This window comes from Narcine bancroftii, chromosome 9 (genome assembly GCF_036971445.1).
Source record: "Narcine bancroftii isolate sNarBan1 chromosome 9, sNarBan1.hap1, whole genome shotgun sequence".
Taxonomy (NCBI): Eukaryota; Metazoa; Chordata; class Chondrichthyes; order Torpediniformes; family Narcinidae; genus Narcine; species Narcine bancroftii.
Genome location: NC_091477.1, coordinates 124,389,715 through 124,405,865, shown reverse-complemented (window position 1 = coordinate 124,405,865; position 16,151 = coordinate 124,389,715). Strand labels below are relative to the sequence as shown.

General features: G+C 40.7%; 1 protein-coding gene across 5 annotated transcripts in view; it reads right to left on the bottom strand.

The window, feature by feature from the left end:
• LOC138742788 (protein piccolo-like) overlaps positions 1-16,151 on the bottom strand; it is a 99,115-nt gene that overhangs the window by 62,180 nt on the left and 20,784 nt on the right. For 3 of the 5 annotated variants that reach the window (XM_069897727.1, XM_069897728.1, XM_069897729.1), the window contains exons 1-2: positions 11,912-11,951; positions 9,403-9,450 (exon numbers count right to left, since the gene is read on the bottom strand). Coding sequence is in view for 2 of the 5 variants with exons in the window: in XM_069897731.1 (XP_069753832.1) it covers positions 9,403-9,450; positions 11,912-12,120 (257 nt within the window). In the remaining 3 variants the exon portion in view is untranslated. Of the gene's footprint in view, positions 1-9,402; positions 9,451-11,911; positions 12,121-16,151 lie in introns of those variants that run through there. The other 2 variants (XM_069897731.1, XM_069897730.1) reach the window with 1 other exon arrangement.

Sequence of the window (16,151 nt, the reverse complement as noted above, 5' to 3'; positions counted from 1 at the left end):
AGCCTTACAGTCAGAGAAAGAGCAGCCAAGAGCCCTTTAGACTCACTGAGTGTCCTTCGATCCAGCTCCAGTGCTCCCTCAGCCTCTTCAGCTGCACAAGATTCCAGTGAAGTTCAAGCCATTGGCAACCTGAGCCCTGATCCAAACCTCTGACATGATGAGAAAGCCTTCACCAACCAGGGCCCTTCGTAATCCCACCATCCTCTCAAATCCTGGTTCTTATACCTGGTTCTCATGAGCCAGGCTCCAGCAGCCCACAGCCTGCAAGTCATTCACAGCTTGCCGCCTGTGTGCATCCTTCAGCCGCAGAGCCCCTCACTGGTCCGCCATCGTGATCACCATCCTTGGGGTATTCTTCTCTGCCTCTCCTCAATGGGGAGTGTTCTCCCCATTACTGGTGCCCTGTGCCTGTCCGCTGCCTCCCTGAAACATAGGCACTGCAATCTTGGGCCCAGACCGTGTGGACACAGGATTTTAAATAAAACATAATCAGGTCCTTTAACAGGCTGTTTAAAGCCTGCAGTGAGCTAGCAGTAGCTGGACAAGCTGGTAGGACCCAGCAAAACACTACAATGTCTCCACTCCCAGCTCTCCCCAGGTCCATAGCAGTCGTTGCACTGCCGTTACAGTAGCTCCAGTCTCTCATTGCAGTAAGTAAGGATGTGAAAGCTTTTATGAGAGTGCATTGAAGCAAGGTAAACAGAGCTGGGGGCTCGATTTGGAGTGAACAAGGATAGAAGGAAACTTAATAGATGTCCACATAGTTATGAGAGGCACAGAGAGAGAGTGGACAGCCAGCACCCGTTTCCCAGGGCAACAGTAGCAAATACCAGAAGGCATCAGTATAGGTTGAGGAGAGGCAAGTTTAGGGGAGATGCCAGGGATAATTTCTTTGGATACACAGAGAGGAGTGGGGGCCTGGAATGCCTTGCCGGGGATGGTGGTGGAGGCTGGTACAATAGGGACATTTAAAAGACACTTTGGCACAAGGCTGGAAGAAAAATAGAGGGTTACCGATGTGAGAGATGGGTAAGGTTTAGATTGTTGAGTAGGTTTACATTGGTTTGCACAACATTGTGAGACTGTGCTGTAATGTTCTGTTATAAAAACAAGCCATTCAACACTTTTGGTCTGTGCCAACCAATAAAACTAGTTAGTCCGACTGACCTACTTTCATTCCATAACCCTCCAGACTTTTCCTATCCATGTATTTATCCAATTTATTTTTAAAACTCAAGATTGAATCTGGATTCACCACATCAGATGGCAGCTCATTCCACACTCCCACCAACCTCTGAGTGAAAAACTTTTCCATAATGATCCCCTAAAACCTCTTCCCTTTCATCCTAAAGCGATGACCTCATATTTATCTCTCCCATTCTAAGTAGAAACATCCTATTCACATCTACTTTGCCTATACCCCTCAATCTTACAAACTTTTATCAAGTCTCCCCTCATCCTTCTTCGTTCCAAGGAGTATAGTCCTCACCTGTTTACTCTTTCCCGGTAACTCAACTCCTGAAGACCTGGCAATATCTGACATTGATATCTTTCCTGCTGTTGGGCAACCAGAAGTGCACACAATATTCTAACTATAGCCTCACCATTGATTGAATAACTTCAACATAACATCCCAAATTCTCTACTCAATACTTTGATTTATAGAGGCTCAGATGCCAAAAGCTCTCTTTACAAACCCATCCATATGTGACCCCACCTTCAGGGAACAATATATATGTATTTTCAGATCTCTTTGCTCCTGTGCACTCCTCAATGGGCCACCGTTTACTGTGTACGTCCAACCCTGATTTGTTCTTCCAAAGTGCAACACTTCACACTTATCTGCATTAAATTCTATCAGCCATTTATGGCCCAATTTCCCAGCTGGTCCAGATCAGTCACCAAGCTTTGAAAATCTTCCTCAGAGCCAATATTGAATCCAGTTTTCAACTTTTCTTTGAATACCTTGTGTCCAAACCTTCTGAAGCAACCTCCCATGTGGAACCTTGTCAAAGGCCTCACTAAAGTCCTCGTCAACCTTTTTGGTAACTTCCTCAAAGAAACTCTACAACTCGCCACACATAAATCCATGCTGACTGCCCTTAATCAGCTGATGACGATCCAAATAACTATATATCCTATCTCGCAGAAATCCTTCAAATAATTGTAATATTACTGCCGTCAGGCTCATTGGTCAATAATTGCCTGGTTTACTTTTGGAGCCCTTAAACATGACCAAGGACATTTTAAATATATCCACCTGAGGTCCTGCAATTTCAGTACTTGGCTCCCTCAAGGACATGGTTTCGGGGGTTTTATTTGTTGCAAGGCAGCTATCAACTCCATATGTTCCATGACAATTCTATTTGTTTCCCTTCCATCTTTATTCATAATACCAGTTTCCTGCATAAATACCGAGGCAAAAAAATTGTTCAAGGTCTCTCCCATTTCGCAAGGCTCAACACATTTTCTAAGGGTTCAATTTTGTCCCTTGCTATACCTTTACTTTTAATATACTTGTCGAAACCCTTTGGATTTTCCCCTCACATGATCTGCCAAAACATATTCGCGCCTACTTTTTGCCTTCCTAATTTCCTTCTTAAGCATTTTCTTACATTTTCACTCAGCAAGTAGCTCATTTGCTCCTTGTTGTCTAAACTCCATACATAGACCCCTCCTTTTATTTACCAGCTCTCCAATATCCCTTAAAAACCAAGGTTCCTTATGCCAGTTAAATTTGCCTTTATTCCTGGTAGGTACATACAATCTCTGCACTCTCAAAATGTTGTCCTTGAAGGCCTTCCCCCTGTTGGATGCATCCTTGCCAGAAAATAACTTACTCCAATTGACTCTTCCGAGAACCTTCCTCATTTCCTCAAAATTGGCCTTTCTCCAATTCAGAACCTCAACTCAAGGACCAGACCTATCCTTCTCCAGAATTAACTAGAAACTGATGATATTATGGTCACTGGACCCAAAATACTCACCTACGCAGACTTCAGTCACCTGACCTACCTGGTTCCCTGAAAGATCAAGCTTTGCATTTTCTCTTGTTGGCACCTCTACATATCGATGCAGAAAACTTTCCTGTTCACCTTTGACAAGCTCCAAACCATCCAGTGTTTTTTTTACCCTATGAGAGTCCCAGTCCATGTGCGGAAATTTAAAATCTCCTCCTACAACAACTTTCTGTTTCTTACACTGGCCTGCCATCTGCCTAGATTTGTTGCTCCAATTCTTTTGGACTATTGTGTGGTCTATAATACAGCCCTATTAGTGTGCCCATGCCCTTCCCGTTCCTCAGCTCCACTCACATAGCCTTTGTAGACAAGTCCTCAGTGTGGTCCTGTCAATGCACTGCTGTGACATTTTCCCTGACTAGCAATGCCACACCTCCTTCTTTCCTCCCTTGCCCTCTATCCTATCTGAAACAACAGAACCCTGGAACATTGTGGCCATTCCTGCCCTTCTTGCAACCAAGACTCACGAATAGCAATCATTTCATCATCTCACTTGGCAATCCATGCTCTAAGATCATCCCCCTTACTGACAAGACTCCTTGCATTGAAGTCGATGCATGACAGACCTTTTCTTTCCTGGACAACCCTGTTTTTACATGCAGTCCTTGCCTCACTCTCATCGACCTCCACCTGACTCTGTGCACTAACACTCGTGTTCCCCTCCCCCTGCCAATCTAGTTTAAATCCCCCGAAGCAGCACGAGCAAAACGATCTGCAAGTAGGTTAGTCCCCTCCAGTTCAGGTGCAAATCAAACTGCCAGAACAGGTCCCGACTTCCCTGGAAGAGCCCAATGATCCATGAACCTGAAGTCCTCCTTGCAGCACCATCTCTTATGCATCAGTTCCAGATCATATGCAGAAGGAAAGGCAGATGAAATGTTGCAATCAAGTGCAAGTTGGACGTCTGGAAGCTAAATGTGAGGGAAAAAGTCCAAGTTGGACCTTTCTTATCCAGCACTCGGAGCTCTGGCACATTAGGAATTGTCACCCTCAGTGTGTGGCTCTGCCACCAGGGCGCTGTTAGCAGCGCTAATGCGCCAGAAACTGTTTACATTGCAGCCAAGTGTTTTGGTGATACAGTCCTGTCAATGTCTTCTATTCAGCTGTATTTTAGGAGGTTGCCTTAGGGGTCAATTTCTGTTTTCTGGCATTTTTCTGTGGTCCAGCAATGGCCAGGTCCTGTCGCTGAATTAAAGAGGTCCAACCTGGACAAAGTTGATGTCTAGATCATTAATATCATTAGGTACAGACTGAAGGGGCTCCAAATCCAGAGCTCCCTGAAAGTGGCCAAGTCGATCGGTTGGTAAAAACACTGAATGGCAAACTTGTCTTCACTCATGGAGGAATGGAGTAGGAGGTTAAGGGATTCATGTTGCAACTCTAGGGTTTATAATTTGGATGAGAGCACCCTTGGAATATTGCCTGCCCTGTTACAGAAAGGAGGTGGAGGGTCTGGAAATGTTACAGAAGAATTGACCAGGATGCTGCCTGGATCAGGAGGAATGAACCCTAATGAGAGGATGGATATTATCTTGGGTTGTTCTCTTTGGAGACGGAGGGCTGACCTGATAGAAGTTCATAAGAGGCATTGATAGAGGAGACTGTCATCAAATCCAAGGATAAAATAGGTCAAATATTAGAGGACATACATTTGAGGTAATAGAGGTTTATCTGAAGGTGTGTGGAGCAAGGTTTTACAAAAAAAAGAGGTGCCTTTAGTGGTCTGCCTTAGGTAGAGGTTGAAGCAGAAACGATAATCACATTTAAGAGGTTTTAGAGGTAAAACACAGGATTCTGTTGACACCGTGGTTCAGTGAAAAAACATACAAATCCTGGAAAAACACAGCAGGTCAAACAGTGTCTTTATGTAGCAAAGGTGAAGATACATCACCAACATTTCAGGGTTGAGCCCTTGGTAAAGAGGCTTTAAAATAGACACATGAATATGCAATGACTAGTAGGTTATGGATTATGTTCAAGCAGTTTTGTTTAATTTGGCATGATTTTTGGCGCAGGTGTTGCAGGCTTTCAATATGACAACATGGCCTTTCATATAGTCCCAAATAGGATATTTATCCAAAAGATTAAGACCCTGGGATCTTGAACAAAGTGGCAAATTGGATTAAAAAATTGACTTGGCAATTGGAAACAGAGTGTGAAAGTGGCAGGCTGCTTTTGTAATTGAATGCTTGTGACTGGCGATGTTCCGCTGGGATTGGTGCTCTTGCTGTTTGTAAGACATTCCAATAGCTTGGAAAAGGGTGTTGGAGGCATGATCAATAAGATTGCAGATGACACTAAGGTTCATGAAGATGTTGACACTGTCGAGAGTAGTCTTAGGCTATTGAGTGATTTTGGCGTTTTAATGAAATAGGCTGAGAAATGGCAGGTGGAGTTTAATCCTGATAAATTGATTGAATGCAGAAGAGAATGGACCAGGATCTTGCCTGGAATAAAGATCTGTAATTATAAGGGAAGAATGGATAGGCTGAGTTTATTTTCAATATAGGGTAGGAGGCAGAGGAGAGGTATAGATAAAAAAGAAATCTTCTTGCTGGGTAAGTGAGCCTCCAGCGAATGGCCCAAGTTTAAGTAAGAGGGAGGATATTTAAAGTAGTTCTGAAGGGTAAGTTTCTGGTGGTTAAATGGGATGAGCTCCAGAAGAGGCAGTATGTATATACAATTACAATATTTGGACAGATACTTGGAGTGGAAAAGAGTAGAAGGCTATGGATCTAATACAGGCAAATAGAATCAATTTAGAAAGGATTTACGGCCAGAAATAAATGATTGGGCCAAATGGCTTGTTCTTGATCAACATTTATAGGTTCCTAAAGCACAGAAGCATCTTTCCATCCATAATGTCAATCCCAACATGAAATAACCAACCACATTTGTCCTATTTGTCACTGTCATTCTTTTCTCAAACCTCCATTTTACTTATTTATGATGGAACTGTTCAGCTTAAATGTGTCTTACACATTAAATTATATATTTTAAATTTTCTTAATATAAATTTAGAGAGCCAGCCCATGAGCCCCATGCTGCCCAATTACACCCTACATGTCTTTGGAAGATGGGAAACGGAAGCACCCGGAGGAAATCTGCGTAGTCATGGAGAAGACCATACAATCTCCTTACGGATTATATGGTGGATTCAAGCCCAGTTTGCTAGTGCTATAATAGACTGTGCTGACTGCTACACTAACCATGCCACTGTTAGTCCCTCACTTGTTCTCCGAGGAGCCCGGGTTTCATCCAATACCTTGAATGTATCTAGTGTGTATTTTCAAGTTTTCTTCTCTGGTATCCTGTTGCACATTAGATCTCTCTTGAATTTAATTCAGATCAGGATAGTTGACATCTACAACCTCAGTAATCTTTACCTCTTGAGCCTTACAGTAATTTCTCCTCAGATTAATTTCACAAACCTCCTCTCATTGGTTGATGGTCTAGATCAGACTGCAATAATGAGATTCTGCCCTTGTCACCTTGAGGACTTGCTCTTTCCACAACACTAACTAATTTTCAATGCATATTCTCATGTCATCTCTTCTTTCTTTGAAAATTAGAAAAATAAATGCTCATACTGGAAATATGACAAAAAGTTCTGAAAGTACTCAGGAGATCAAAGAGTTAACACTGAAGAATTTACACAAAAGTGCTGGATAAACTCAGCAGGTCACACAGCATCTATAAGAAGTAAAACACAAACAACATTTTGGGCCCAAACCCTTCATTCCCAAAGGACATTCCCAATGAAGGGCTCAGGCCTGAAACATTGATGGCCTTCGACTTCCGCATGACGTGCTGAGTTTCTCCAACACTTTTGGGGATTGCACTTGACTCCAGCATCTGCAAATTTTCTTGTTAACCACAAATGCTAATTTATTTCTCTTTCCACAGATGCAGCCTGTCTTGACAAACTAGAGGACATGCATTTCAAGTGAGACGGGAGGAAGCTTGAGGGGGACATAAGGGAAAAATGTTTTATGCAGTGGTGGATGCCTGAAACAGCCTGCCAGGAGATCCAATAGTGGAACTTAATGTATACAATAAAGGTTTAAGATTGACAAAATGAATACAAAGGGGATGAAATGATATCCATCAGGTGGAAGCACTCAAGTTTGATGTGTTAAGCACAGATAATGGGCTGAAGGATCTGTTCTCCTGAGCACTACTGCCCTTTTATTTGCTTTATGCTTCCACCATTATTTGCTTCCATTGTTTTCTGAACAGCTCGCCTTGAAACGGTGTCTCGATCTGTGCTTTTGTTACCTGTTTTATTTCCACATTGTATGCTCACAAATACCCTGTATTTACAATATCAATTTTGTTCACCACACTTTACACATTCATATCCATACATTCTAGAGTTGTTCTCACCAGATTCCTCACATCTAAGTTTATTATTTCCCTTTCTATGCATATCACGCTTTCATTCTTTTATGTGTGATGTTGCTTTTTTCAACAGAATGACATTGCCCATCCCTTATTGATGCAACACATCTTTAAAATATGATTAAGTATCTAACCAATGGTACTAAGTCAGGTAAAACAACATTTAAATTTTGAGTACTTTGGAACATAGAACAAAGGGAGATGTTTCAGGGTGAGAGGACAAAATATAATTGTATCCATTGAGCAGATGAGATTATGCGTTTTACAAATTGGGGCAGAGAATAAAATGCAGAGAAATTATGATGAACCTTGATGAAATACAAAAATGGCCATTTCTTTCAATAGTGGTCATTCAACTTAGTCAGGATGTGAAGATTTCAGCGCATAAACTGGGGCACTTGCACCTACATCTGGTCAGGAGAAGAAGGAATTGCTTGACACAATAACAATTGAGAACACATTTGATAGAAGCATACCAAATCATGATTGGTTTAGACAGAGTTCATCGTGTTCCACTCATGGATGATTCAATGACCAGGAAACAAGAAAATGCAGGAAATTCTCAGTCCAGGTAACATTTGTGGGGGAAAAAAAATAACTGATATTTCACATCATCAACACATCAGGGTGGAAAGGTAAGAGTACAGTAAAAACACAATGCTGGAGAAACTCAGCAGGTCAGTGTACTTTATAGAGCAAAGAACTTCAAATTCCTGGGTGTCAACATCTCTGAGGATCTGTCCAGGAGCCTTCACGTTAATGCAATCATGAAGAAGGCTCGCCAGTGGCTATACTTTGTTAGGTGTTTGAGGAGGTTCAGTGACTAAAGACTCTTGTGAACCTCTTCAGGTGTACGACTGAGAGCATTCTGGCTGGTTGCATCACTGCCTGGTATGGAGGCACCAACTCTCAGGCCAAGAATAATCTGCAGAGGGTTATTAACTTGGCTTGCGACATCACAGGCCCCAGACTTCACTCCATCAAGGACATCGATATGAGGCGGTGTTTTAAAAAAGCATCCTCTATCTTTAAAGACTCCCACCACCCAGGCCATGTCCTTCTCACTCTGCTACCATCAGGGAAAAGGTACAGGAGCCTAAAGATGAGAAATCAACGGCACAAGGACAGCTTCTTCCCCGCTGCCATCAGATCCCTGAATAATCGATAAACCACAGACACTGCCTCATTTTTCATGCACTGTTGTGTTGAGCCCTTCATCAAGGTATGAAGTAAGAATACAATTGGGTTTTCAGTTGCAAAGAGTGAGACAGCATGGTAGTTATCAGGAAGAGACCAAGGTAGTCCAGTGCCACCTGATATTTTGGGCATTTCTGGCATTCCTTTTTGACATAAATTCAAGTCATGACTCTGCTCTGCACTCAAGTGTTCAAGTATATTCTTTTCTCATTTTAGCTTTCTCTAAGCCCTCTCATTCAGCTTTGGGAGCCATCATCAAACTGGCTGCACACCTTCGTCTGGAACATTCCATTCTCTCAAATGCTCCCTCATCTAGAACTGAAAACACACTTACTTTTCATGTTCTGAAGAGTTATTCATTCAAAATGGGATCTCAGTTACTCTTTTCAGAGAGACTGAGCATTTCCGACATTTTTGTTTTTATTTCAGAATTCCGTCAGGTAGACTTTGATTTACAGAATTAAAGGGCAAAAGGCACTGAGGTATTGTGTTCATTTTTATGTAGAGATGATGACCTAAAAATCACTGTCAGGATGTACAGCCAATTCCGATATTCAAAAGAGAACTGGATGGACTCTGTAAGGACAGAAACCAGCAGGGCTGTGGGAGATGGGTCTTGATCAGATTTCTCTGCTTGAATCTAGTACATACATAAACGATTGACCAAATGGTCTCCTTTGTGCCCTAATTATTCTAAAATTCTTGATTTATAATCGTGTTTGACAATGGCAAATGTTAGAAAAATAAAGCATCAACATTAAACAAAATGACACAAAAATTTTACCTGAATTTCTCCAGTGACTGGATGTGACTTGCTTGATGTTTCAGGAGGCTGCAAAATCACAAAAAAACAACTTCTTTATTTCATGATTAACCATTTCCTCCAGTTGATACCCTTTAACCTCTATATTTTATGCAACAATAGGTTAAATTTCCCATTTGTTTATAGGAATGAAAACATAATAATATGATTATTGTTAGGCATTTTTTTTTATCTCCTTTATCTAATTATTACATTCATTCCTTGCTTCCATTTCTTTGCATTAATGTGCAAGAATGGATGTAAGAAGATCGCAAAGATGTTGAAAACATTTTTCCAACCGATCCTCCAATGCTCTGCAAAAATAAAGGGACTTCTGCTGAATTTCTCTTGACAACTTCTCTCACTCTTTTCACATGGATTTTTAATCCTACATTCTCTCTCTCTGCTCTATCCTTTCTAAATCCTTCTGTGCAACCTGGAAGAGTTCTATGATTATTCTGGTATAGTAGATCTGCAGAAATAGACACTCGAAAAGATAAATGGTCTTTACAATGAAGCACGAGCATGAAGAAGTACACAGAGAAAAAGTCAATCAGCTGAAATAAACCTGTAATTCTAACATTAGAAAACTCTCCCAGGCTAACACAGTGGGCTGAATTCATTGGGATATTACACAGCACCTTAACTTCAACTCCTGGAAAACATTTCCATACAGATTTTTTAAATACTTTCTTTTACAATTATATCCATTTTTAAAATTCATATACAGAAAAATACGTGAACGATATATGTAAAAAACAAACCCCCCTCCCTCCCCATTATTTCCCAACTTCCCCACCCTCCTCCCCCTACAATTACCCACGAAGAAAAAGAAAGGAGGAGATGATCAATTACATGGAAATTTCAACTTTCCAGCTATGAAACCAAGAATCATCACCAGAATGGATTGAGAGCTCATATCTTCAAACAAACAATTTGTAAAGAGAGGGTCCATACTTTCAAAGGGAAATGATATTTATCCTGCAAATTATATGTTATCTTTTCAAGAGGGATACAAGATTTCATTTCAGTCTGCCATCTTTGCATTCCCAACACCAAATCCGATTTCCAAGTGATGGCCAGACTTTTCTCAGATACAACTAAAGCTAAACGTAAAAATTCAATTTGATGCATAGTTAATCTTAATTTTAAACTAATAATTTTAATATCTCTTCATAAAAACATTGGACCAAGTGAGAGTTTAACTTTCAATATTTTTTGCAAAAATAATTTAACTTGGATCCAAAAAGTTTCAACTTTGGGGCATAACCAAATCGAATAAAGAACCTGTCTCTTTACCACACCTCAAACATAAATCTGAGGATGTTAAGTTAATTTTTGAGGGGTTAAATATAATTGATGTAAAAATTCTGTTGGACTAACCTCTACCTTACATTAATAAATTTAGTAACATTATCTCTACATGCATTTTTCCAATCATTTTCATCTTTCTATTCAAATCAATTTCCCATTTTAATCTTGATTTATGAATATTTAATGTAGGCATTTTCCTTTGTAATAATTTATACATCTCTGAAATAAATTTGTTTATATCTCCTTTATTAAGTAATAATTCTAAAGCAGATTGTCTCGGTAATTTTTAACTGGAACCTAACTTATCCGTTTAAAAAATTTTACTTGATAATAACAAAAAAAATTAGGAAGTTTATATTTTTTCTTCATTCGATTAAAAGAAATAAATTTCCCAGCCTCAAAACAATCTTCCACCTTTTTAATCTCCAATTGATTCCACATCTTTAAAAACTGATGATCAACAGTAAAAAGAAAAAAGTCTATTCTGATATAAAGGCATTTAGATGAAATCATACTTTTTCCACCCATCTCTTAATCAATTTTATTCCATAATTTAATTAAATGCTTCAATATTGATGGATCTCTACCAATTAACAATTTTGAATTCCATTTGTAGATAAATTCTTGTGCCTATCACTGGTTCTATCATCTGGAAAACGCAGAGGCCAACCTGTGCAAACAGCAGGACTCTCTTGTCTTCCTCTAGAAGATCATGTCACCTCATAAGGGCGTTCAGGTAGTGCAACAACTGGTTGAATTTTACAGAGGACTCTGGATCTTTAGGGTCAGTGTCCAGCTTTTCCACTTAAAAAGCCTTGTCCATGGCATGAAAGTATATAGCGATTAAATTGTAGTGTTATCAATTAGACCCAACAGACCAGAAGTCGAGATTAACAGGCTTTAATCGTTATAAACCTAGAGGCACCTCTGCCCAATTCCAAGGCAGTACTGAGGGAGGGGATTGGGCGGTACTGCCTTTATTAGGAATCCTGAGGTGTAAGTGGGATTAGAGGAGGGGACTTGGATCAGTGCGGACTAGAAGGGCCAAATTGGCCTGTTTCCGTGCTGTAATTGTTATACAGTTATGATATTAATTAATCTGGAAACAAAGTCCTTCTCAACACACCCTATGAAGGACTGAGTACGCTTTCAGCACGAACAAGGATTCTCTGCTCACCTTGCTGCTGTGTCGCTTCTTGCTTACTGAAGGGGAAGCAGGTTGCCCAGGGCTCGGGGCAGCGCTCGAGGCAGCTGATGTGGTTCCTGAATGGCTGTGGATCCCTTTCTCTGTGGCTGAACTCACTACACAAGGTACCTGCTGAGACACCTTCTGTAGTTCTGCTGCCAGTTGTTTTGGATCAACTCCTGGTGACCTTTGCTTTTCTCCTGAATAAAACGAACACAGTAATTTTTTTCTTTTTAAAGAAAAATGATCAAGTAACAAGTTTAAAAAATAGCATTGGTACTTTTAAAACTTTTATTCCAACATCCCTCAGATTTTGATAGACAATTGGTGACAAATCTGTAGCTGAAAAAAATCAATGACAAGGAGCAGGAATTCTTGTGCACAGAAATGCAATTGACAGAGGACAGGCTTGTCAAGGGATCCCCTAAAATTCAAGTTTGACCATCGACATTATTCGCTTCATGACAAATAGAAGCAATCACCATTAATACAGGAAAGGTTGCAGGTCAGTGACATCATCACCAGACATGGACATGCTACTGGATGGGGGTTCTGAGTGACAAGATCCAAATGGATTTGGAAAATATAGGTTTGTGTGTGGGGAAATTCTCTCACAAATTTGATTGAGGTTTTTGAAAAGGATTCATGAGAACAGGACCAAAGATATTCCCTCAATGTTGCCAGGTTTTTGGCAAGATTTGCTCAGTAAGTGGGAGTCTTCAAAGGTGAAATGTTGAGACTATATGGTTTGTGTGCTCAGTGAGGATTAAAGGCAAAGTGAACAGGCATCCCTTGGTTTTCATGGGATATTGGGGATCAGGTTAAGAAGAGAGAGGTGTATAACAGGTATAGGCAACAAGGAGCAAATGCTTGAGGAATATAGAATGCAGGAAAAAGCACAAGAGGGAACTCAGGAGGACTAGAAGTTGCTTTGGCAGACAGGATTGCGTAAACTCCTAAGGGCTTCGACAGATATTAAGAGACAAAATTGGTTTTCTTGTAGATCAAAGTGGAGTCAGAAGAGATGGGAGATATCTTAAATGGCTTTTATTTTGCATCTGTATACAGTCAGAAAACTGGCTTAGAGTCCAGGGAAGGGTGGTCATGGAACCCATACAGATTAAAGAGAAGGACGTGCTTGTTGACTTAAAATGAATAAAAATGGATAAATCTCCAGGGCCTGACAAGGTATATTCTCAGACCTTGACAAGTCTAGAGTAGAAATTTCAGGGGCCCTGACAGATTTATTTAAAATGTCCCCATTTCCATCCACTGGCCACCCAAACTCCAGATTCAAATGTCTGATACGATCAGGAAACTATCAATGCTCAAGGCCCTTTGGGAACTATTCTTGCCCTCAGCACCCTCTCAAATCCAGGTTCTGATACCTGGTATCTAAGAGATAGTCTCCAGCAGCCCATGCCTGTGTGGTCTTTCAGCTGCTGGTCCACTGCTGTGGTCACCGTTCTGTAGGGATGTCTACTTTGCTTCTCCCTCTCAACAGTGGGGTGTTTCACCCGATTTCTGGCAACCTGTGCCAGTCCGCTGCTCCCTGGTGTCTGCCCACAGGCGCTGCAATTACAGGATTTTGAATAAAATGCTGTTGACCTCTTTTAACAGGCCATGTGAGGAGTGCTGTGCCTCTGCTCCCCGCTGTCCCTGGGTCTGCAATAGCTGATCTGGCAGCACTGCCATTAATTTAATGATTTTTCTTCAAAGTGAAGTTTGCATTCCTTCCAATATGGTGTATGTGTGTCTGGTGCTCATGATATGTCTCTCTACATTAGGAAAAACCACATACACATTGTGAGACAACTATACAGAACTCTCCAATCAGTTCACAAGTGTGGCCTTTTTCCCTTTAATTCTGCATTCCCATGCCCACTCTGAACTCTTTGTCCATGGCCTCTTACAACAGAACTCCTCCTCTGGCCAGATCTGGCCTTCACCATCTCTTTCAGCTAGTAACAGCAACATTTGTTGAATTCGCCTCCCCTTGGTACCAACCACATCACAAACCTTCCCTTTGCTCCTACTTCCTCTCCTCTTTTCGCCATTTTACAATATACCAGGATTTTACAATATACCAATATACCAGGATATACCAGGATACCAGTAAGCATAGAAATTAATTCCATAAATAATTTTTAAACAGCTGTGGAAGAGATTCACCAGGATGTTAACCCAAATTTGTGGCCAAGGAAGAGCCACATTTACTCCCTGGAATGTAGGAGGCTGAGAGATGACCTTAAAATCATAGCAAGTTAAGTGAAGACTCATTTTCTTTTCCCCCAGTGCAAATGGTTCTTGAACTAAAGGGTATAGGTTTGAGGTGAAAGGGGAGATATTTAATAGGGACCTAAGAGGCTACCTTTTCACTGGGAGGGTGAACGAGTTGCCAAAGGAAGCTGTGGGTAGGGTGGGGGTGGGGGCGGGGAGGTTACAATGACATCTTTCAAGAGGCTTTGGACATATGTGAAGAAGAAGGGTCTGGAAGGTTGTAGGCCAAATGCTCACAAATTAGATCAGCCAGAAAGTCAACTTGGTCAGCATGAATGATTGGGGTCAAAGGGTCTGTACTCTGCTCTGGGACCCATTGAATCTATATTTAAAAAAACTTCACTGGTGGAGAATCGCAACATGAGTGTCAGATCAAGCACCTCTCTTCAGAATGGAATTATTATTTTTCCTCTTCAGGGATTGTAACACAGATGATTATTCGACAGGCCAGACAAGAAGCTGGTCGGGACAAAGGTGAGTTTCCATGTGCTTGTAACCTGGAAGGTCACCTGGCCAGGAAGCAGACCAAATGTTACTTCCTCCAGTCAACCCATGGTTTTTTTTTTTGGTAATTTTTTTATTTATTGCACCATGAACCACATCCGTAACAATATATAGATATAAAAGTGTTCATCATTAAAAGATGCACAGTAACATTTGCTTTTTTTTTTAAAAAAGTTTCCCCCCTTCATCCCTCCCCGCTCCCCTTCAAAAACCAAGAAATAATAAAACACACAAAACAAAACAAAAAAACAAAGAAAAAAGGTATCATCCACTTTTACATATTTAAATCTTATCGTGCTTGTATTCATATCACTTTAGGAGATGAAGGTCTGAGGTTGGCATTTGTATGGTTCCCAAATTTGTTCAAATAAAGTATATTTATATTTCAAATTGATCAAAGTCAATGTCTGGGTAGAAAAATATTTTTTCCCCATTGTATTCCAATGGTTCTTTATTTTCCTTCACTCAACCCTTTGCCAGCTTCGATATTTTCTCTCTCGTTGTGTATCGTAGCCACTTTATTAATATAGAGCGCGGCTTTTGATGTGGTTGCGGCTTTGGTGCAAATATTCTGTAGGCTCTTTCGATTTCTATTTCTTCTTGGAGTTCTTCCACTCCCAAGATTTGTGGGATGCATTTTTTTTATAAATCCCTTGATGTCTGTTCCTTCATTCAAGGCCACTATTTTTTATATTGCTGCATCTGCTACAATTCTCCAAAATGTCAATTTTTTAAGCTAGCAAATCTTGTACCTCCTTAATTTCCTTGTCCCCATCTTTCAGCTTTTCTCTTAGTTCATTCATCCCCATTTCCACTTCATCAACTCTTTTTCCTATCTCTGCTATGGTAAGTTCCATTCTCTGCATTCTGTCCTCTGCCTTTTCCATTTAAAAAAAATTATATTAAATTCGTCATGAAGATGTCCATTAGTGTCTTTATTTGTTCATCAAAATATTCCCTATTTATTAGCTGCTTTTGTTTTTTTACCTTCTGTTTTTCCATGTGGGTCTTTGTCTTCCTTCTCTGGCTGCCTTTCTTGACTTCCTGGTGCTTCCTCCTCCATCGATGTCACCTCATTGGTTCCTCCAGATGTTTCTGCCATGTCCCGCAGCCAGGCTCTGCTCCTGTCGGCAGTGTCGCTGCACTACGTACTGCACATGTGTGAGGAATCACGCATGCGCAGTTGCATTTCTTTCTCTGGCTCTGCGAGCCATTGTTGTAGCCACTTACCGGCTTCAGGAGTCAGGCCAACCTTTTGGTGAGAGCTCCCTGCTCTCATGTACAAGTAAGGTCTTCTTTGTTTTTTTCCCCCCCCCAGAGTTTTTCCTTTCTTCTTTGTCGGTCATTCTTATCTTCTCTTTCTTTGGAACCATCCTCAGATTCTTCTTGTTAACTTTATCTTGCAGCTTCTCTATGTTTTCTTTGTTCATTCACTCTATTTTTCACT